Source organism: Nipponia nippon, unplaced genomic scaffold (genome assembly GCF_047370975.1).
Source record: "Nipponia nippon isolate SJK-2023a ecotype South Korea unplaced genomic scaffold, ASM4737097v1 scaffold_15, whole genome shotgun sequence".
NCBI lineage: Eukaryota > Metazoa > Chordata > Aves > Pelecaniformes > Threskiornithidae > Nipponia > Nipponia nippon.
Window position 1 is genome coordinate 913,041 of NW_028262331.1, and position 20,526 is coordinate 933,566.

The window sequence follows — 20,526 nt, forward strand, 5'->3', positions numbered from 1 at the left end:
TTATGACGACAGCCTGGACGTCCTCCTTCCCTGTGCCGCTGCGGAGAGGAGCCCTCTCAGGGCTTCGTGTTGTCACCACTGCTCTTCCCAACCAGGCACGCACAGCAATGAACTCGGAAACCTGCACCTCATGAGGCTTTTTCTGGGGGTGGTATCACACTGCTCCCTCCCAGTACCTAACCTGGCCTTTAACAATTCCCCTCTCCCACCCCAAGCCCCCCGAAATCTCTGGTTTAAGAAGGTTAAACTAGAGCACTGGTCTTTAAGTTCTAGGTGTCTGGAGCCTTCAAAAATGTTTTGCACTTTAGCAGTGGAAAATCACGTGAAAGGACTGCCTTGCACACTGACCTGCTTTCATTAATAAACTCACCTCAAACAACATGGGCAGGACAGCAAGTTCAGGTGAGCTTAATTGCTACCATCTCTGCTCTCTACCATGAGCTTAACTCTTTCTAAAAACAGTGCTGTCCATGACGTCCTCTCAAAAGGCACTCTTAGAGAGGGAAATCCCCAGCCGATCAATAAAAGGAAAGAGCAGGCAATTCGATATATATAGCAAGTCCCCTGCTTATCTAGCAGTAAGAGCTGCACAAATTCACACGCGCTGTCCCTTCCCCGCTGCCAGCTTCCACCAGGACAGGGTATGAAGACAGCCACATGACAAGCTGGGTACTGAAAGGAGCCTGAGGATTTATACTCATCTGCTGCAATTCACACATTTTATTTTTTTTAGTGCTAAAAACAGAGCCTGGGATTTCTTACCTTTAATAACTGACTGTATTAAAACTCATTAAGGATCAAATTCCTGCCTCTAAAAGGTTTAGGACAAAAATTGAATGCATCAGACTTACTATATCTAAACACAAAGACAAATCTCAGGAGACAAGGGGATTTTCATCATCTTTACTCAAATACAAGAGTCACCTGCCTCCCGTCAGCGCATCACTGACACACACAGATGAAATCCCATGGTCGCTGAAACCTGCAGCAGATCTATCAGCAATTTCAGCTGAAGCCAGATTTTCCCCAGCACTGCGTATTCATTTCAGCATCGTTGCAACGCAAGCCAGCACCCAGGGCTGCAGCACAACAGCTCTGGGTGCCGGCAGTAATGGAGTGCAGGCAGAGCGGAAAGCTCCGTCTTTGAAAGAAGTCGGAGCCGCAGCACTCGAGGAGGCATCCCGCTTCCCATCTTCTGTCGCTCCAGTACCAACCCTTTGCTCTGTGATTTTGGGGGGGCAGCAGGGGACAGCTATCCACAGCACAAGTGCGGTGGGATCCCACCCGCTGGGCTCCCTGCTCCCTAGGAAGCTAACAGATGAACCGGCTGCTCGTTCGAGCTTCAATTTTGACTGCTTCGTCATTAGTAAAACACGCTGAAAATGTGACTTCCTCTGCCACAAGACCTATTGAACCTTTTCTGAGAAGTCTAAGTAACTTCCTCTTGTATTTCAATAAAAAAAAAAGGCAAGCCCACAGGAGGAACGGTTTCTCACATACTTCTGGAAATTCCTCTAGTAGAAACACCTATTGAAGAAGGAAAGATGCAGTAGAAGAGACAGAAAGGGAGGGAGAGGGTTTCACGTCTCATCAGGTCTGTGTTTTGTTGTAAAACCAAACTGTTAGTCCACTTTACAGGATGAAAACGCTTTTGCTTCCTCTTTTGCCTCATTTAGCAACGGCAATGAAAGCTGCACACTGTTTCCTAACGAGGCAGTTAGAGGATCTGCACAGAACCTCTGCATTCAACAGTTTTGTATTAGAAAATAATCTCCGTTTACTCTCCTCGCTGAACAAAACAGGCTCTGTCTAGGATCATCTTATCCAGCAGCCAAAGGTGCCTGGCTACCCTCTTTCCGATGGAAACGCAGAGAGCGGGCAGTAGAAATGTATCTGGCTGCCCGCTGGCATGCCAGGAGGGGTGGCACTCCCCAGAGAGCACTGCTAGCAGACTGAATACATTAACTTTTAAAATTACAGAAAGGGGAAAGAGCAAAGAACAGAGTAGGTAAGAAATGATCTCGTGCCAGTCCAAGGAAGTGCAAAGGACAGGAGGGAAGGGTATGAGTCACTTGCTTGCTGGCACGTACCAGCCCTGGCATCCGCTCCCGCTGTGGATCTGCATCCAGTTCATGCTGGCTGCCTGCCGGTAACGTGGCATTCCCTGCGGCAGCTGCCTGCAATATGTCTCCAGGCCGCCCTATAATGAGCACAGTACCTTGGATGCTAGAAGCTACCGGCTCTCCTAACGGGAACAGTCAGTGGTACGAGTCAGCCACAGGCACAAGAAAGGACATTACCAATTCTTCAGACAAAAGCATGCCCCTTCATTCATTTCTGATGATTTATTCGTCTTAAAGTACGGCAGGGGCTTCCCCGCAGGCCCTGCTCTTCTCTAAGTCCATCAAATCTCAGCCTGAGGCAACTCCATTAATTATAATTTCCTGCACAAGTCTCATCCCTCACCTTCAGCAAGCAGAAAAGCTCCTCTCCAACACGGTTATTCATGCTACCGACCTGCCGTGCTACAAGAAGAAAGCATCTGCTCTTCCAGGGTTGGCACCCTGATAACTCACAGTATCACAACATTATACAGGAACACAGAGTCAACATCATTGCTTAATGTTTAAGGCAAAGATTAATTTGGCCCAGGTCACGTCTCTGAAAGACACCGTCTCCCCAAAGCTGCCACTCGGTATTCTCACCAGGCACTGCAGACACCCACGTGAAGGATCACAACTGCCAGGCTGAGGAACCGACATGAAGCTGTCTCAGCCGTCGGGCCAACATCAGCAGAAGGATCAGAGCAAAGCTGCTCCAGCAACAACTTTGCTGAAGGTTTCCGCTCCAGGCAGAGGAGCACTTGACACTGCCCTATAAGATGGTGCAATCTGGCAAAGCTACAGGGAAAGTCTGCGACTTGCTCTTAGGTCCCCTTGGGGATTTCTGCACAGACTTGGGAGTCTCCCACCATGGCCCCTTCCCTGACCGCAGGACTTCTAACAAAAAGATTGCGTATTCTGGCTGTTACGTGCCCTTGAGTTACGACTGCCACTAAGATGAGGCACAAGTTCAAAACCCCCCTGGAAAATAGGGACTTCACAGCTTAAACAAGCACTTCTCCTTTGAAATCAAGGTACTTTCTCTTCCCATAGGCAGCTAAAACCAAACAAGAAAGCCCAGCATACCTCAATAACAGGCCTTCAGAGCCCAATATACTTTTCACCTGCCTGAGTTAGAGGCAACAAGGCCCTGAGCAGGGCAGCAGTGTGGGAGCTGGAGGAGGAACAGAAAGGATACACAGCACAGGGTTATCCCAGGGATGATAAAACTCCCTAAAACTAGTAACAAAATTACTTTAAAAAGGCATTATACTGCACGAGCTCTAGTACTAACCCGAGCCTAGCAGTGTCAGAGTACCAAAATACACAGTCCCTTGGTTAACAGGCTATCAGCTCAGCTGGGCTACAACGTCTATGCAAAGAGCCACCGCTGACCTCAGCTCTGTCGTCTCCCTGGACACGACGTTATTCCCGTTTCCTCCGGGAGGGAAGGAGGCAGCGTGCAGAGCCCCCGGCACCTTGTGAAAACCAGGTCCACAGATGGAGGAGGTGCCTTGCTGCAAGCAAGACGAGATTTCTCTTTGCCCCTCTCTCTATATCCACAGCTACTTGCTGGGTTTGCAAACATATCCATGGCCTTGGGATATCATCAAGGTGCCGGAGGTGTGCAGAAACAGCACTGGAGTTTTCCTTTCCTACAGTAGTTGCCTCTTAGCTGCTTGTAGAGGGCATGGATATGAAAAACAAGCCAGTAGCTCCACTGACAGAGAAATATTAAGCGCTGGCACTTTCTAGAAGCAGAAGATCTCCCCTCCATACCAGGCAGGTGATGAACGGCCTTGCGCAGGTGAGAGATGTTTGCAGAGGACTGAGAAGAACCAGGCATATTGTCTAGAAGCACAAAGGATTCAAATACACAGAAAGAAAAGCTGATAGCCCAGAAAGAGGAGACAAAGTTAATCACCCTGCAGGGATCCCAGCCATTATGCTGTCTAACCCATTGGGACTGTAGGGAAATTGCTGCCCAGCAGCACAGCAGACACAGAGGCAGGCAGATACTCATCACACCAGAACTCAGCAGCAGTTCCCCAAGTCACGAGGGCCTCAGCTTTAAAAAAAAAAGCAGCGTTGAACTATAGCATCAAAGGAAATAACTCCCACATAGAGAGGACATAAAAGTATCAGGCTGTGACAAACCCTGGAGAGGGAATGAGGGGCTGACAAGGGCCCAGCCCTACTCGAGGGCGCAGGAAAGTTGACAACAGGACTCCAAAACCAGAACTGTACTTCAGCACAGCCAGAGGGCAAATTTAACACCCCAGGTCACTGGTAACACAGAGCAGACACAGCATCCTCAGTCATATATGAAGCATCTTAAAAAAAAAAAAATCTGATGCTTCCAGAGGAGCTCACCAAATCCCGCTTGGCTGTGCATCTTCCCACCAACCCCCGCAAGCAGGTTACAGCTGTACTCCCCCCCATCCAAACACAGCCTTCTGCCCCACCACGCACAGGCTGCTCCGTCTCACTTCTGACTTCGGCTTCCCCGAGCCTTGTGCCTGAAGAGGCTGACTTCCACCTACCCACGTCTGACCTTCAGGGCAGCACAGGCTTTTTAGTTTGCGCCCAGACGCCATGCGCTTGCTCCAAAGATTTCACCAAGATTAGAGCGTTGTAGCCTTTGGGAAAGTCAGTCTACCATTAGGGAAGGAAGGCAGAAGTGCCTTCGGCACTGGGGCGGCTGCAGCCCGGACCTGGCGGGAGGCAGGAAGGGGGCTGTGCAGTCTGGCCAGAAAGCAGAAGCAACTACAAGCCCAAATGATGCTGACTGGGGTGAAAAGCAATGACTCCGGGGCTCTTTAAGTCCTCCTAAACCTACACCTGAACAGCCCAGCTCACCAGCAGCCTGTCGGGTGACGATGCTGCCAGGTGGTACCGGCAGGCAAGCTGTGCTGCGGGAAGCACGGGCACTGGCCCCGGCCCCAGCTCTGGGCTGGCAGCCAGCCACGCTCTCCCCGCGTACCCTCGGTGAGATGTTCTCAAAACTGGGTGTAGGTGCCTCATAAACGAGATACTGAACAGGACAACGGCTCCTCTTGTTCACATTAAAATAGCGAGACAGAGTTCCACCTGGCTCTGTCACGCTGCGCGCTGGTGGTACCGAGTGCTATGTGCCAGTCATGCTCCAGCAATAAAGTGCACTTCCGCTGATGGCTTTGAAAGATACTAAAAAATAAAAATTTATTGTGAATCCAGGCAGTACAGTTGAAACATGAGAGGCAACTGAACAGATTTATGCTGGATTGCCACAAGGCACTTGGATCCGCTCGGAGAAAGCTGGCTACTTCAACAAGTTTCTAGAATAAAACAAACCAACAAAACCCTCTGAAGCTTCCAGAAGGAACAATGCAAACTGCACCCCTCGCTCGGAGCAGTCCTCAGTTTCAACACAGGCCATTAGAGAAAGACTGGCAGAGTCTAAGCAATTGAAGTGACTGTAAAGCAGAAATGTTTTGAGGGTCCTTACCATAAAGCTGTCACTCACAAGCAGTACCATGTCCAAGCACGTTCTGCCAGAGTGAACAATTCCCCAATTTCATTTTGCAACGAAGAACTGCTCAGGTTGGATAAGGAACAACGGCTCCGCTTTCCAGTCAGTGCTGTCTGAGCCATGAAACGGAAGAAAGCTGAGCTCCAGAGAATACCCTGCCGTGAATGTGGGTTTAAGTTCAGACACAAGACTTTGCCCCCGAGCAGATAAGTTGTGAGCCGTGTCTACCTACGACTCTGCTGCCAGGACGGACTCCTCCAAAGAGCAGCGGAGCTGACAGCAGTTAGCAGCCACAGCAAAAGGCAGCAGATTTGGCTTCTTGCTACGTCTCAGACAGAGGTGCCCAATATATAGCCTGTACTTTGCTATCAGAACAGTCCCATCCACTTTATTCCTAGCTAACACCATCCCCAAGGCTTCAGTAAACCTCAGTCCTCATCGCCATCCCTCCCGTGAATACCGTGCCCGTCCTCCACACCGCGATCAGATCTGCACCCTTGCAAGAGACAGCGTGATATTTCTTTCCCCCAGGAAAATAAATATTGGCAAAAGCAAAATTCTATTCTGCACGCTCAGGACAGCTGACCTTCACGGCGTTTATAGTGCATGAGATCAGCTGTATCAAACACGCTGTTGAGCAAACACTCCACCTAGAAGATAAGCAATATGATCCACGAGGGAAGGAAGATTGGTGTCGCTCTAAATCAGAGACTAAAAGGAATAAGACACCTACAAATGCACACAACATAAAAGGAAGCCTCTGAGGCCAGTAACTTGATGCATATTGAAACAGAATATACAGCCGTGTAACTCTCCTCTCTTGGGACAGGCCCTGCGCAGGCTTCTCCCTCTTGAAGAAGAAATTTGAGGGCATCTCTCAACTGAGAAAAAGCAACATAGTCAAAATAATGAGTAACAACAAAGTCATTACCACTGCTAAAAGCAGGAACCATCTGATTCGTTTTGCTGTTGCTATGTCCCGTTCATGTTATCTCCCCTAGGAAAGGCAAGACACTGCTTTCCAACCTACCGTGCACAGATCGCTCAGGTCTGCAGAAAGATGCTGCAAAACAAATCCCATGCAAAACTATTCCCATGGTTCGATCCCCATCCCCAGCGAAGCGCAGCGCCCTGGAGAAGGGGACGGAGCTCCTCCAACTCGGAGGCAAACCCAGATACATCAGAGTGAATGGAGGCTCCACACCAAAACCTCAGCGTGAGGAAGGCCGAGCATAAACCCAGCGGGAGAGCTGTCGGGGAGCTGTGTTGGAAGGAGTCTCGATAGACCCTAAGCCTCCATGCGCATCAAACACTCTCAGCAGCCATAAGACTGATCAAACCAGAGACAAACGAAGCAAAGCTGGAGGGAAATAGATGGCAGGTAAGGGGGATGCGTGTGTGGGGCCCAAGAAGGACTCCAAGAGCTCAGGCTTGGAGAGATGGGCTCCCCGGTACCAGCACATGCTCTCTGGCAGGAAAACGGGCTCATTTCAAACAGGATTCAACCACTGAACGTATTTCAGTTTCATTTCAGCTCCTGTTCCCAGTTAAAAGAGCTGATTTTCCTGCACAGGCAAGGAGCCAGGCACCACCCCGGTGTACACAGCAGCACAGTGCATCGCTGCGGCCGGAGCCTTCCAGACCCAAAGCTCTGGCTGCAAAGCTGAAGCACTTCGCACCAGGCCAGATTCCTTCCTCGCAGAAATTCATCATCTCCGACGGAAAGCATGCCCCATTTCCTTGGATTTGGTTCTTGGCCGTGAGGCACAGATGCAGTTGTACTTGTTGCAAAGGCAGAGAGCAAGACAGCGACCAAATAACACACACTCGAAAGTAGGCCTGAACAGGCATTTACTATTTATAAGCTAATCATCTGATCCCTCCTAAGGGAAATCCTATCCTTTCGGACCGTCGAGAGCGCGTGTAACTGCACAGTCTCCGCAGGACTGCTAGGGAGGAACAGAAGGGAAGCAATTATATCATCGAGGAGTGCACTCAAAGTGCCCGGAAAAAATTCCTCGCTGCTCCGTAACAGCGCAGGCATCCTCCTGGAGAGCGAGCCAGGGATTACAAGCGGGGATTAATCTGTTACGCTAATTTGCTAAGAGCAAAGTAAATTTTTAAATAGCTCTCTTCTCCATTCATCGTTATCTAAAAAGGGCTCTGATTTAGTTCTGCAAATGTTGATGTTTTCCTGCAAGCAGCGATAGAGGAGTCCCACGATAAGAGCCTGTATCGAAATCCAGAAATGCCAACAAGCGGAAAACTGTGGCTGGCTGGAGCTACCTTGGAGGGTGGGCAAGCAAGGATGGAAGAGAAAGGTATGAACTTTCATAATTGCTTGCTAGTTATTAATTCCTGGGGGAACATTCCTGTCCTGGAAAGTTGAGCGTGACGTGCAAGTATACGGCACTGATTTTTTTTTTTTTTTCCTCTTGTTCACCTTTCTCCCTGATAAAAATAATCTGGGCTAGATTATACCGCTTGATTTTCTTGTAAAACAATGCTCAGTCATTTCCAATGTAACTGCACAGACTCTTTCAACGCAACCACACACGCACCTGAGAAAATCTCATTTTCTCTCCAGCCTCTTTATTTTTTTCACTTACCACCTTATTACTGAGAACAACTCCCTCCCTCAGATGACAGCAGCCTCTAAAGATGAGCTGAAGATACAGAATAGGAGTGGAAATAGCTCTGTCTCAAAAAGCACAGATTAAAGCAGCGTGTCTTGGAGGAAGAGGCCCAGATCCCGGAGCAATCCTCACAAACGAGGCGGACGAGAGCCATCCAGGTCTGATGCCTGCCTTCAGGTGAGCAAAGCTCAGCGAGACGCAGCCCACCAGGAGAGGGAATCGCTCGTACATCGTCCCCTTCGCTCCCACCAGAGCTGGGACAAGGGAGACTTTGAAAAGCCCCACGTGAACATAAAACAAAAGCAAGCCAGGGCATATTTTGGCAGATCGAGATAATAAAAGCTGGCACAGCGGCATTCTCCAAAGCCTCCGTATCATGGTAAGATCTAGCCCTAAAGCTTCCCTGGATTTTGTTTTTTGTTTTTTTTTTTACCTTTTAGTTTGCTACAGATGAATCCAACAGCTAAGTGACACTGGCAGCAAGACAGAAGGGCTGGAAGGACATTGCCATAGAACTAACAGCAATGATACACCTGAGGAAATTTCCCTGTTCAGGCTCACTCAGAAAAATCAAATAACTGTCACTGCCAGCGTAAACAGATTTCTGCGAACACAGCAATGGAAAGAGGAAACCAGATGTTCCTAGACATTAATATCTATAAGTAAATCTTTAAGTTTATCTCCCAGTCTTCACCTCTGTTTGTTTACTTAGATATTCATCTTCCAGCGAACACCCTGAAAGCCATTACGGCCACCTTACAAACTCCCAAGCAGAGCAGACCACAGAACTTCCCAGGCTGTTAGCCAAGCTGCAATACTTGCCATTGCTTTTATCGAAAAAAGAAAAGTATTGAGGGGCTTGACGTAAAAGTTGCCAGCAAATACAAAGTCATCACTGACTTCGGGAACTTTGTTCTCATGCGTGATTCTCTATCACTTAAAAATATATGCTTTGGCACGCACTCATATACCACCACCAGCCATACTGAATTCCCAGCATCCAACTTATGTCCTCTGCGAGTACACACAGGCTGACCAAATCTTCTCCATGAATGAAGCAGATAAGAGTTCTCGTCACTGCTTGGCAGCTTTTTTCACCTTTAATCCCACCCTCGTACATCATCTCTGAACTCTGCCCAGCTTTCCACCAGCCTTCGCACCACACACGGGCACCAAACCTGGGTGCAGCAGCGTTTGCACCAGCGAGAGCGGAGCTAACGCACCCTCTCCTGCTCCACAGCCGTAGCAAGGTATCAAAGACCACCTCCGCCTGCCTGGCTCCGGCCCCACTCTGTGCTCAACAGGGCCATGAATTCATGCAAAACTACTCTCTCCTTCCTCCCTTGCTTCTCTGTTGGTCTAACAGATGACTCCTGAGCAGTTTCCCTTCCCTGGTAATCGATGCGTGGCCTCGCCAAAAGCATAGTGCCAAAGTAACGAGACCACTGTATCAGATCCTAGCCTCTTATTTTCTGCTCAGCACTCCAAGCTGCTTGTGTGCTCCATCAGCTTTTAGCTGCAAACTTTCTTCAGGTCATCGGCAAAATCAGCAGTAGGACCCTTACGAGACGGTTAACATTATGCCCCCAATAATGTTCTGGGAGCCACCAATTTAACATGGGTTATTTTGAGCTCATCCCCCTTCAGTTAATTCAGCAGGAAAGCCCAAAGGCATCATATCAAATCCTTTAGGGAAACCTACGTTTACAACAAATAGCTGTTTGAGGTTTTTTTGAATAAATGTCAAACCTGAAACGACACTGGCTCCACACCAAACCACCAAACTCCAGACACCAGCAGTATCAAACCAGCCCAGAAAGCTTCACCGGCTTCCACCCAACAAGGAGGGGATGCACCTTCTCCAAGAACCTGCAATGTGTGACCTCCCGTGGGGGGCACCCGGCAAACCCCACCGGGTGGGAGGCAGGCAAGAGGAGCCTCTGGTGGAATAACCAGCTCCGTGGCCTCACCACGGTCACCGTGGCACAAGGATCTCCCACTGCCAAGTGCTTCCAGGTGGGATCTCCACAGCCCCTGCCCGGGGGGGAGGCAGGGACGGCCCTTGGCAGGAGGCCCTGGAGGCCCTGCCCTCCCGGCGCCTGCGAGCCGGGCCCGCAGCCGAGGGCTCCCACCGGCGGGCACGGCTCACCGCTCCCGGTACGACGGGGCGGAGGCCCAGCAGAGCCGCCGGACGGAGCGGCAGGGCCGGCAGCCTCCGCCCTGGGCCTGACCGGGCGGAAGCCCCGCGTCCCGTTCCTTCTTGTTACCGTGAACCAGCCCTTACCCCCCGGCGGCACCTCGGGGCCGCACCGCCGTCACCAGCCACCCCCCGCCGCAGCGGGCAGCGGCGCAGGTCGGCTCGGGCCCGCCGCCACCGGGCCCGGGCCGCGGGCCCGCCACCGCCCCGTCAGCGCTGCTGCCGCCACCGGGCCCGCAGCCGCCCCTCACAGACAGGCCCCGGGGAGGCCCCGCTCACCGGGCGGCGAGGAGGACGAGCGGGGCCCGGCCGGGCGGCGGGGAGAAGCCCGAGGAATGCGGCGGGGCCCGGGTAGGGGGCAGGGGCCGCGCTCGGGGCCCCGGAGGGCGGCGAACGGCGGCGGGAGGGGAAGGGGAACCGGCGGGGCCTCACCTGGCTCCGTCCGCGCCGCTCCCGCCTCTGCCGCGTGCAGCTCCCCGCCCTGCGCCCCCCACCGACCCGCGCGGCTCAGCCAATCAGCGCCCGGCACCACCGGCACCGCCGACCAATGAACAGAGCGAACGCGTCCCCGCCCAGCGCCAGCGGCCGCCAGGGCACGCCCCGCTCCTCGCCCGCAAGCCTATCCCGTGACCCGGCGCCGGCGCGCAGCGCTGGGCGGGACCCGGCGCCCGACGCCCAATGAGAAATCACAGCGCGTCCTATTGCAGCCAATCAGCGGCCGGTCAGCCCTGTCCGTCAGAAAAGGGCGGGCGGTCAGCGGGGCGTCGAGGGGGGGCGAAAATAACCGGGGGGGGGGGGGGGGGGGGGGGGGGGACCCGGAACCGGGGCCCCCCCCTCCCCCCGCCGCTCCTGCGCCCGCGGGCAGCAGGGAACCGGCGGCGTCGGGGCCGGTGGGCGGGAGGCGGCCCGAGGGGGCGGCCGGGGGCCTGGGGGCAGCGGCACCCCCTGCGCCCCATAAACAGCCCCCCGGGGGTACGTGCCCCACGCCGTCCTCCTCCGCAGGCAGCACCCACCCGCCGGGCAGCACCCAACGGGCCTGCGGAAGCCTTTGGGATGGTAAAAAGATCTTAAGGCCTCCCTGTTCTACCGCCCTGCTCGGCCTTCGGCAGCTGCTGCGCTCCACAGCCAGGCGCTGCTTGCCTCTACCTCCCCAAGGGCTGGATGTCCCTCTTCCCCAGGGCGCATCCCTGGGATTCCCCATCACTGGCGTTACTTCTGCCACTCACGCCCAGCTCTCACCCTACACTCAACCTGCCCTGCAAAACAGGGCTAATATAGTTACAGGGCAAACTCAGGCTTTCTTACAGTCCAGATTTTACATTTCAGGCCGGCTCCCCTTCGCCCCCAGCGCCTGCGGGATGGAGACGGGGCTGGCCAGCCCTTGGGTGGATGAGGATGCTGCTGCCCGAAGCGGTGTCTCCCTGCCAGCGCCTGGACAGGGCAGCGTGAGTCAGGGCAGGGATGAGTCGAGCTCAGCCCCAGACAGGTTTGGAGGGTTTGGGGCTGTGAGAACGAAGGGGATGGTAGGCCTTGGCAGAGGATGGCCACCTTTGCCTGGCTCTGGGGCTGCGAGCTGCGAGTGGAGCTGCCCCACGCCTGGCTCTGAGAGGTGCAGGAGGGCTGGGAGCCTTCTCCTTGCCCCACGGGGGCTGGGTTTTGCAGCACTGGGGCCAGTTACATGTGTTCATGATGCCCCGGTGCCACGGGGATGTGCTGAGCACCCCCAGGAGGAAATCCGAGCGTGGCTGCAAAGGGCACAGGGGCTCTTGCCCCAGACCCAGTGGGGTCGCAGGGGCGTGCTGGCCTATAGATGACCTTGGGGCCTTGGGTGGGGAATAGCAACGGCCCAGGAGGGTGGCCCCAGTGGGGAAGGAGGAAGTGAAGCGGCAACTTTTTTTTACTTTCATTTTCACCAACACTGGAAACATGTCGCGGCTCCTTTGGCAGGCCAGGGACTGAGAGGCGATGGCGGGTGAGTATGACCAGCAGTGCTGGGGCTCGGTGGTAGGATGGGGGCCTGGCTGGGTCCCACTCAGGTCCTGCTCACCCTGGCCAGCCCAATGCACAGTGGGACAGTGCAGCATGCAGATTGGGGCCCGGGACACTGCACCCCTGAGTAGCTGGGGCTCTGCTCCTTGCCGGGCATCTCCTGGGGCACTTTCTGTGGGTGTGTGGGAAAAGGGGGAGGTGGGCGATTGGCAGGGGAAGCCCCTGGGGTGGGCAAGAAGGAGCGAGCAGCACCCTGGGTGGGCAACGGGAGAGGGGGAGCACCCAGGGTGGATGGTGGAGGGGGGAATCAGCAGCTGGGGGGAGCAATAGAGAAGGGGACAGCACCCAGGGGAGGCGATGGGGAAGAAGAAGCACCCAGAGTGGGCAGCGGGGCAGCAGGAGCTGTGGCGTGGGGGCTCCGGGTGCTGACAGGGCCTCCCTGCAGACCAGCTGCTCCTGAAGGTGCGGACAGCTTTTGTGGGGCGTGTGAGCAAGCCAGTGATCTCCGGGCTGCTGGATGACCTGCTGGCCCAAGGGGTGCTGAGCCTCGAGGAAGTGGACGAGGTGCAAGACAGATACACTGTGCGTGCCGACAAGGCCCGCTGCCTCATCGACAGCGTGCGCCTGAAGGGCCTCAAGGCCAGCCAGATCTTCATCGACAGCCTCAGGAAGCGCGATGGCACCTTGGTGGAGGAGCTGGGTCTGGCTGCTGAGTTGGGTAAGAGATGCGGGGCTGTGGTCTGCCTGCGGCTATGCTGGGGCTCCCAGTGCCTCCAGTGGGATGCTGGAGGGGAGCCTGGCCCTGGCGAGTGTCCGAGGCCTGAAGGCAAGAGGCAGTTGGGCGTCCCCAGTGTTGCTGCTCTGCGGCACTGAGTCCCCCTTGCCATGCAGCAACGACAGGGCTCTCGGGGGTGGCCGTCCCCCGTCAGGCTGAACAGGGACCCCCGAAGGGCAGAGCCCAGCTCTGCTCATCTGTCCGTGCCCTGCAACGCTCCCCTCTTGCTGCAGGCGCTTCCCAGCATAACTGTGGGGCTTTCTGCTTGCAGGGTCCCCTGGTGCGCAGCTGGCCTCCCTCGGCACTGAGGCCCCCCCTGGGCCCCCCGTTGGCATCCAGGGCCAGCAGTGGATCCAGCAGTGCTCCCTGAGCGAGTACCAGTGCATCAGGGACACAGAGGGAGACCAGGTGCTGCGGGCAGAGTTGATGAGAGGAGGGTTGGAGCGTGGCCCGGCTGCCTTGCCGGAGCGGGCAGGGGCTTACCGAGGGCAGCCAGCGTCTTCACTGACCCAGGAGATGTGGGCAGATGGCCCAGGGACAGGGAGGTGTGGTTGCTGCACCCATGGGCCTTCTCTGCTATTAGCTGCCTTCCAAAAAAAGCCCCCTGCACTCACCCACCGCTGAGCGCTGCCTCCCTCCATCCTCACAGATCTATCCCATTCATCTACCGCGGGAGACGCGAACCCGTAGGGCCCTGCTCATCTGCAACATCGAGTTTGAGCACCTGAGCCGGCGGAATGGGGCTGAAGTGGATGTGGAGGGGATGACAAGGCTGCTGGAAGGGCTGGGCTACGTGGTGGACGTCCATCGCAACTTAACTTCCCAGGTAAAGGACTGCACAAAGCAGCTGCCACCGGCCCCGGGAGGGGCACAGAGACCCTCCTTGCATGTGCTGGCGCTGGGGGGCTCAGGCTCCACAGGGACACCTCTGTCCCCAATGGCAGTGGCTCCTGCCCACAGCTGGTGGCTGGGTCTCCACGCAGCTGGTCACAGGTGGCTGAGGTTCCTTCCTTGGGCTGGTTTGTAGGCAATGGCTACGGTCATGACGGATTTTGCGGGTCACAAAGACCACTGGACCTCTGACAGCACCTTCCTGGTCTTCATGTCCCATGGGGTCAGGGCTGGGCTCTGCGGGACCAAGAGCAGAGATGAGACCACAGACATCCTTTCCCTCGACACCATCTACAAGAAATTCGACAACAAGCACTGCCGTGCGCTGCTGGGCAAACCCAAAGTGGTCATTATCCAGTCCTGCCGTGGAGGTGAGTCCCTGCTACGAGGTGCCTGCGAGGGCAGCGAGCCGGCCAGGCTCTCCCAGGGCGCGTGAGCCCCGAGCGTGAGGGGGGAAACGGGACACCCCATCATTGCTGATGGCTGGCCCTGCCTTCCTAGACAACGTAGGATCCGTGATGGTGAGCTACTCCGCAGACGCTGCTGTGCCTGCTCCCAGCTCGGCTCACTCGATCCCTGCAGGGCTGGAAGATGATGCAATCTGTGAAGTCCACCTGGAGAGTGATTTTGCCACTTTACATTCCTCCACACCTAGTAAGCAGTTCCTGGAGGTAGTTGCCCTGCCCGAGGGCAGGCAAGGGCGACAGGACTCCCACTCCTGATGCCATGGGTCTCCTCCACACCTCCTCCTCCTCCTCGGGGTGGGTTGCTGGGGGTCCCCTCCATCTGGTGACAGCTTGGGCATTGCTCCAACAGCCTCTGGAGAAGGCAGTGTCCCCCGATGCCAGGGTACAAGGCTGCTCCAGGACACCCACAGATCCCTTTTAGCGGCGCCAGGGCCAGAGCTTTGTGCCCCTGCCTGGCTGCCTTCCCTTGCCCCGGCTCCAGCCCCCCCCACCGGCTCTGCCTGCACTCCTTCCCCAGCCGATTTATCTCACCGCAGTGGCTGGCCGGGGGAAATTCTCTTTTCCTGCTGGGTCACAGATGGCTCCAGGCCATGCCAGCCTGGCAGCTGGCATGGCTGGGAGCACGGGAGAGCAGGGGGGCTTGGAGAAAATATTCACGTCACTTCTGTCTTCCTTGGGATGCCCTGTCCTTTTCCCATGCTGTGGGTTGGATGGGCCCAATGTAATGATCTCGGAGAAGCTGCCCCAGCCTCCTGCTGCAGCACCTAGCGTTCATCGCTGCTGCAGTGAGGGACACCAGTGAAATCACGCTTGGCATCTTCGGTCTCCCCAGATACTGTCTCCTGGAGAAGCCCAGTAACAGGCTCCCTTTTCATCCAGCACCTGATAGAGCAGTTTCGAAACCACGCCTGTAACAGCTACTTACAGGAGATCTTCCGAAAGGTGAGGCTTTGTAGTTAAGCCGCCATGTCAATGGTCAGAAATACTGCTCAGCGCAGAGCTCGGCTGGGGCAGGCCATTGTTCGGGAGGCCCCTCGGGAGCAGGCTCTGTCAAAAAGGGGTCTGGTTTGGCCTGGAAAGTCGGCTGGATCTCTGGAGGCATCAGCACCGCGCCACGTGGTGGGCATGCGAGCGCCTGGCGTGTTGGCGCAGTCCGTAGCATCCCTCGTGCCGCCAGACACGTGCCTGGGGATGCCTCCTGACTCCCTGCGCCCTTCCCATGCTGGAAACGGAGCTGCTCTCATTTTTCCCCGCTGTCTCTCTCACCCCAGGTCCAAAATGCCTTTGGAAAATTCCCTCGACAGTTGCCATCACAAGAACGGACTACGATGCTCAAGAAGTTCTACCTCTTCCCAGGCCACTGAGCTCCTGCCCACGGTGAGTCTCTTCACCTCGCGCCTTTGCGGCAGCCTTTTGTCTGTGCCCCAAATCCGGTACCCGGCCAGCGAGGAGGAGCGGGGAGAAATTCCCCACCGCTCCCGGACTCCAGACCTTGCGGCTCAGCCGGGATATCCAAAGGACTTGTGTGCTGGTAGCTGGAGCCGGCCAGTGACCGGACTCCATCCCAGCTGGCCGTAGGAGAGACAGGCACTCAAGGAACTTGTTTCAGTAGCCCATGTCTCAGGAGTTTCTCAATCTAATGTTCTTCACAGGTGAAAAAATAATACATGGACAGCAAAAGTGTTTGAATTTGGGGTAACACAGCAGAAAGCTCAAGCTCAAGGTGAACGCAGCCCCGCTCCAGAGATGCGCTTCTTCAGACAAGCGGAGAAGCCAAGAACAGCTCTGCAGAACCACAGTAAATCTCCAAACCAGCCACTTGTGCCCCCTCTGCTAGGCAAACAGACCTGAAATAAAACAGTCCTTGATCTCCTGTCCTCCCTTCCTTTTGTGGCCTCCGCACAACCCCAAACTGAGCGAACGCTTCCCAGGGAGCAGCAGAGCTCTGGACCACCAAAAGCGAGGCTGGTTAATGTCTCTCTTCACTGTCCCCAAACAGAGCCCGTCCCCAGTTGCGACAGAGACGACCCATCACCCCCAGCGCCACTTCTGCCCCGTCTCTGGCTTTACCCATCGCCTGATAAAGGGATTTTCACAGCTGACAGCACCGCTGCTCTGCCTTTAGTCCTTACGGCCGGCAGTAGCTGCTCTTAGGTTGCCTTCTCGGGAGAGGCCGAGTAGGCGGGAGGCGAGGAATCAGAGGGAGCTCAGGGAGGAGGGGACGCCCACCTTTGGGGCAGGCTGGGCAGACGCGCTTGCTCCGGGGGGGATTTCCATGCCTCCCCCTTGCAAGCTCACAGCGTCTCCCCCCAATCCCCGATCCCCCCACTCCCCCTGAGGTGGAGGAAGGACACGATTCCCCCCTGGGAGCCAAGAAAGATCCTCAAACCTGCGTCTTATGTGCACGGCTCCCGCAGCTCGGCACGTCACGGGCCCAGCCCAGTTGTCACCTCCCACCGGCCCCTTCCCCGGCCCCCCACTGCCCTCCCTGTCCCCCACAGCCACATCCAAACCATTTTCCGCCTTGGCATGGATTCAGCTTTATTGCACCTTCTGCAAAGTCACAGCCAGATCCACAACCAGGGGGTCTGGCAGCAGGAAAACGAGGGGGTTCTCCTGCCCCCTCCTAGCATCCGAGACGCTCCAGTACAGGCAGGACAGGCTGTGTCACCGGGCCGGTGCCACCCCGCGTCCCTGGGAGGTGGCAGGAGAGCTCAGCGGGACGGAGGTGCCTCTCCACTCCGGCTCCAGGCCACCCGGGGTGGGAGAAGGCCTGGCAGGCAGGATCGGGCTGCAAAGCGGGCAGCCGATGCAGGCCGAGCCCCTTCTCACGGAGCCCCACGTCACTGCCCACAGCTCCTCAGGTCCCACGCGGCGCTTGCAGAAACCCTGCTCCCCGGCGCTACGGTGGGGGCAGGAAATTGAGGACAGCAGTGATGAATTCTTCAAATTTATCCTGATGGACTATGTGGCCTGCACCTTGGATGTGCTGGATATCCGCCTTGGGAAAGAGGCGCTGGATCTCCGGGTAGTCTTTGGAGCTGCGGGACAAGGGAACGCACCACGGGAAGCGTGGTCAGAGGTCGGCCCAGCTGCCTTCCCTCACCCTCCCCAGGCAGAGGAGGTCCCAGGTCCAACCACGTCCCCTTTTCCTGCTGGGAAAGCCCGGGGCTGCCCCCAGGTTCCCCCTCGCTCTCTGGTGCATTGCTGTCACCGGCTGCTGGAGGCACAGAGCTCGCTCCAGGACCTTCCCCATCTCGGGGGCTTCCTCCCACCCTGGAGAGCCGCAGAAGAGCGCGAGGGGTCAACCCGCAGACTTTGAACCGCTTCTCTCCGGTCCCACCTGATATATGGTGAATTGGATCCTCCCAGGAAGAGTGCAGGGCCAGGATAGGGCTTGTGGAAGACGGGGAAGTTCATGATATCTGCCAAGTGGTAGGAAATAGCCTCCAGGTTCACCCGCCAGACGTAGCGGCCCTCCACCTCCACCAGGTTGGTGAGGAGGAACTGTCTCAGCTGCGGGAGCTGCCACAAAAGGGAAGCAGACACTCTTCCGTAAGAGCAACAAGCCTGCAAGATGTCCTGGCTCCCTCCGTCCTCCCCTCCACCCTCTTCTGCCCGTCTCCCCATCGCCCCTGCCCCGGCAAGATGTCCCGGGAAAGAGTCCCGCTGGGACCGTGGCCCTAACACCCTGTGCTCCGGTCCCAGGGACAGGCTGGGAGCAGAAACCCCATCCAAGGAGCGGGATTTCCTACCTGGACCACGGGACGCAGCTGATCGTCAGCCAGCTGACGGGCTGCAGAGCGGGACAAACCATCCGGGATCTTCACCGACTTCATGGCAGAGATGTAGGCAGAGAATTCGGAGACGGGCGTGGTTGAGACAGGACTGATGTCTACAGAGATGAGGCGCTCCACCAGGTCTGGCTGGGGACACAAGCAGGGCAGATGGGTGCCAGCCGAGGTCTCCCCAGCGGCACCGGGCACAGGGCTCCGCTCCCACCCAGACTCCCTGGAGGCTTTTAGCTCCCTCCTGCCTTAGCGGAGAGCTCCACGTGCTCTTCCCCGAGTCCCTGTGTCTCGGCACGGGAGATCTCCGAGCTCCCTTGCCATCGGTGCCGGAGGGATGGGGCAGAGCGTGGGCTTCAGAGACTCGCTCCTTGCTTACAGCTCCGAGCGGGACAGCACCCTGGACCGCCACGCAGAAAAGCCACCCCCCGCGGGGTGGTGGGCACGGCTGGCACCGGTGAACGGCCCCCACGGGCGCCACCCCCCTTCCCACAGCCTCCCGCTGCCCCGGGCGCCCCGCGCCTGCCGACCCGCTGCAAGGCCAGCGTCATGGCGGTCTTGCCGCCCATGCTGTGTCCCAGCAGGATGCACTTGGTGATGCCCAGGCGGCTCAGGAGGTGCTGCACATCCAGGCTCATGGCTTCGTAGGTCATCAGCGGGCTGCTGGGGCTGCCGCCGTGGTTCCGGGCGTCCAGCGTCAGCACCTGCCTGGGCAGGGGCACCGTGTCTCGCCGGGCATCGCCCACCCGTCGCCCCCTTCCGCGGGGCGCCGCGGCCTCCTCCCCGCGCCCGGGGCCTCACCTGGCCGCTCCCGCGCCGCACCAGCGCCTTGGCCACCGTCTGGAAGTTGCCGCGGCTGCCGAAGAGCCCGTGGAGCAGCACCAGGGGCGGCCGGTCCCCGCGGGAGCCCAGCTCGGCGTGGGCCAGCGGCACGGCCCTGCGGGCGAGAGGGGCGCCTGGGGGCGGGGCAGGGGGCGGGGCGTGTGGGGGCGGGGCGTGTGGGGGCGGGGCCAGAGGTGGGGTGGAGCCAAGGGCTGCCCTGCTGGCAGGGAGGGTGGGGTGGCGGGGGGGCTTGGGGGCAGGGGCACGCTCGGGGGGCGGGGCCACGGCCAGGGGGCGGGGCCTGCGTCCGGGTGCCCACAGGCGAGCCCGGCCCCTGGGGGCGGGGTTAACGCGGGGGGGCGTGACCCAACCCTGGGTAACGGCTCCGCCCCTCCCGTCGGGACCCCCTCCCGCCGCCCCCGCCCCGCGCGCGGCCGGGCGCTTACGTCACCACGGAGCGGGCAGCAGCAGCGGCGGCGGCGGCGGCGGCGGGCGGCGTGGGGGGGCGCGGCCGCCATGGTGGGGCGGGGGCGCCGGCCAACCGGCGGAGCATCATGGCGGCGGCGGCGGCGGCGGCGGCGGGCCGTGACGCAGTGCCGGCGGGAGGCCCCGCCCCTGCCGCGCTGCCGGCGCCGGCGGCGGGCGCCCCCTGGCGGCGGGAGGGCGCCCCTCCTCCTCCCGCCGGGTGTCGCCTGCCCGCGCCCTGCCCGCGCCCTGCCCGCCGAGCCCCGCCGGGCCCGACCGCCCTGCCTGTGCGCTGCCGGTCCTTGTGGCGGCTGCCGGCGGAGCGAGGGGCAGCCGGGCGCGGTGGGGCCCGGGGCGGGGGGGGGGGCGAGCCGGGCGGGCCGCCTGCCTACTCCTGCCTGCAGCTGCATCCAAGGCCGAGGGCAGCAAAACCGCCCGCCTGCCCGTAGGCAGCGCTTTCCCAAAAGCTGCTCCAGGCCCCTGAGCAGGCAGCGGGGCAGGCAGCCCCAGGGCAGGTTGCAGGCAGCCCCAGGGCAGGTTCAGGCAGCCCCAGGGCAGGTTCAGGCAGCCCCGGCGCAGGTTCAGGCAGCCCCAGTGTGGGTTCAAGCAGCCCCAGGCAGGTTACAGGCACCTAGTGCAGGTTCAGGCAGCTCCAGGGCAGGTTGAGGCAGCCCCAGTGCGGGTTCAGGCAACCCCAGTGCGGGTTGCAGGCAGCTGGTGAGCCTGCTCGGCCCTGCTGCCTGCTCGGCCCCGCTGCCTGCTCGGCCGTGGGCAGTGCAGGATCTGGCCATGCACCTGCAGCGGCTCCTTCCCCCTTTGTCCCTGCCCGCTGGAGCGTGGCGGGGAAGGCAGGTGCCATGCCATGCCACGCTGTGCCGTGCCG

General features: G+C 58.0%; 3 protein-coding genes across 8 annotated transcripts in view; 1 reads left to right on the plus strand and 2 right to left on the minus strand.

Moving 5' to 3' along the window:
- The window catches only part of MTMR4 (myotubularin related protein 4), a 58,586-nt gene extending 47,642 nt beyond the window's left edge, over positions 1 to 10,944 (minus strand). The window contains exon 1 of the mRNA XM_087751752.1: positions 10,879 to 10,944. The gene's annotated coding sequence lies outside the window, so the exon portion shown is untranslated. The remainder of the gene's footprint in view (positions 1 to 10,878) is intronic.
- A 365-nt stretch (positions 10,945 to 11,309) lies between these two features.
- On the plus strand, positions 11,310 to 16,441 carry LOC104012458 (caspase-1). 3 transcript variants are annotated; one of them, XM_087751722.1, is made up of 11 exons: positions 11,310 to 11,575; positions 11,773 to 11,932; positions 12,394 to 12,418; positions 12,881 to 13,153; positions 13,482 to 13,618; positions 13,860 to 14,036; positions 14,238 to 14,472; positions 14,603 to 14,755; positions 15,401 to 15,510; positions 15,840 to 15,945; positions 16,221 to 16,441. In XM_087751722.1, the coding sequence occupies exons 3-10, from the start codon at positions 12,412 to 12,414 to the stop codon at positions 15,930 to 15,932; spliced, it is 1,185 nt and encodes a 394-aa protein (XP_087607848.1). In that variant the 5' UTR covers positions 11,310 to 11,575; positions 11,773 to 11,932; positions 12,394 to 12,411; the 3' UTR covers positions 15,933 to 15,945; positions 16,221 to 16,441. The 3 variants fall into 3 exon arrangements, with proteins under 3 accessions (XP_087607848.1, XP_087607846.1, XP_087607847.1); XM_087751720.1 differs by having other exon boundaries at positions 11,773 to 11,891; XM_087751721.1 differs by having other exon boundaries at positions 11,310 to 11,502; positions 11,773 to 11,891.
- Positions 16,442 to 17,092: 651 nt separating this feature from the next.
- Positions 17,093 to 19,758, minus strand: ABHD11 (abhydrolase domain containing 11). 4 transcript variants are annotated; one of them, XM_087752050.1, is made up of 6 exons: positions 19,625 to 19,758; positions 19,158 to 19,293; positions 18,887 to 19,060; positions 18,324 to 18,490; positions 17,912 to 18,093; positions 17,093 to 17,609 (listed from the first exon to the last, which is right to left on the minus strand). In XM_087752050.1, the coding sequence occupies exons 1-6, from the start codon at positions 19,694 to 19,696 to the stop codon at positions 17,471 to 17,473; spliced, it is 870 nt and encodes a 289-aa protein (XP_087608176.1). In that variant the 5' UTR covers positions 19,697 to 19,758; the 3' UTR covers positions 17,093 to 17,470. The 4 variants fall into 4 exon arrangements, with proteins under 4 accessions (XP_087608176.1, XP_087608174.1, XP_087608175.1 ...); XM_087752048.1 differs by having other exon boundaries at positions 18,324 to 18,494; XM_087752049.1 differs by having other exon boundaries at positions 18,887 to 19,064.
- Between the last annotated feature and the right edge of the window lie 768 nt (positions 19,759 to 20,526).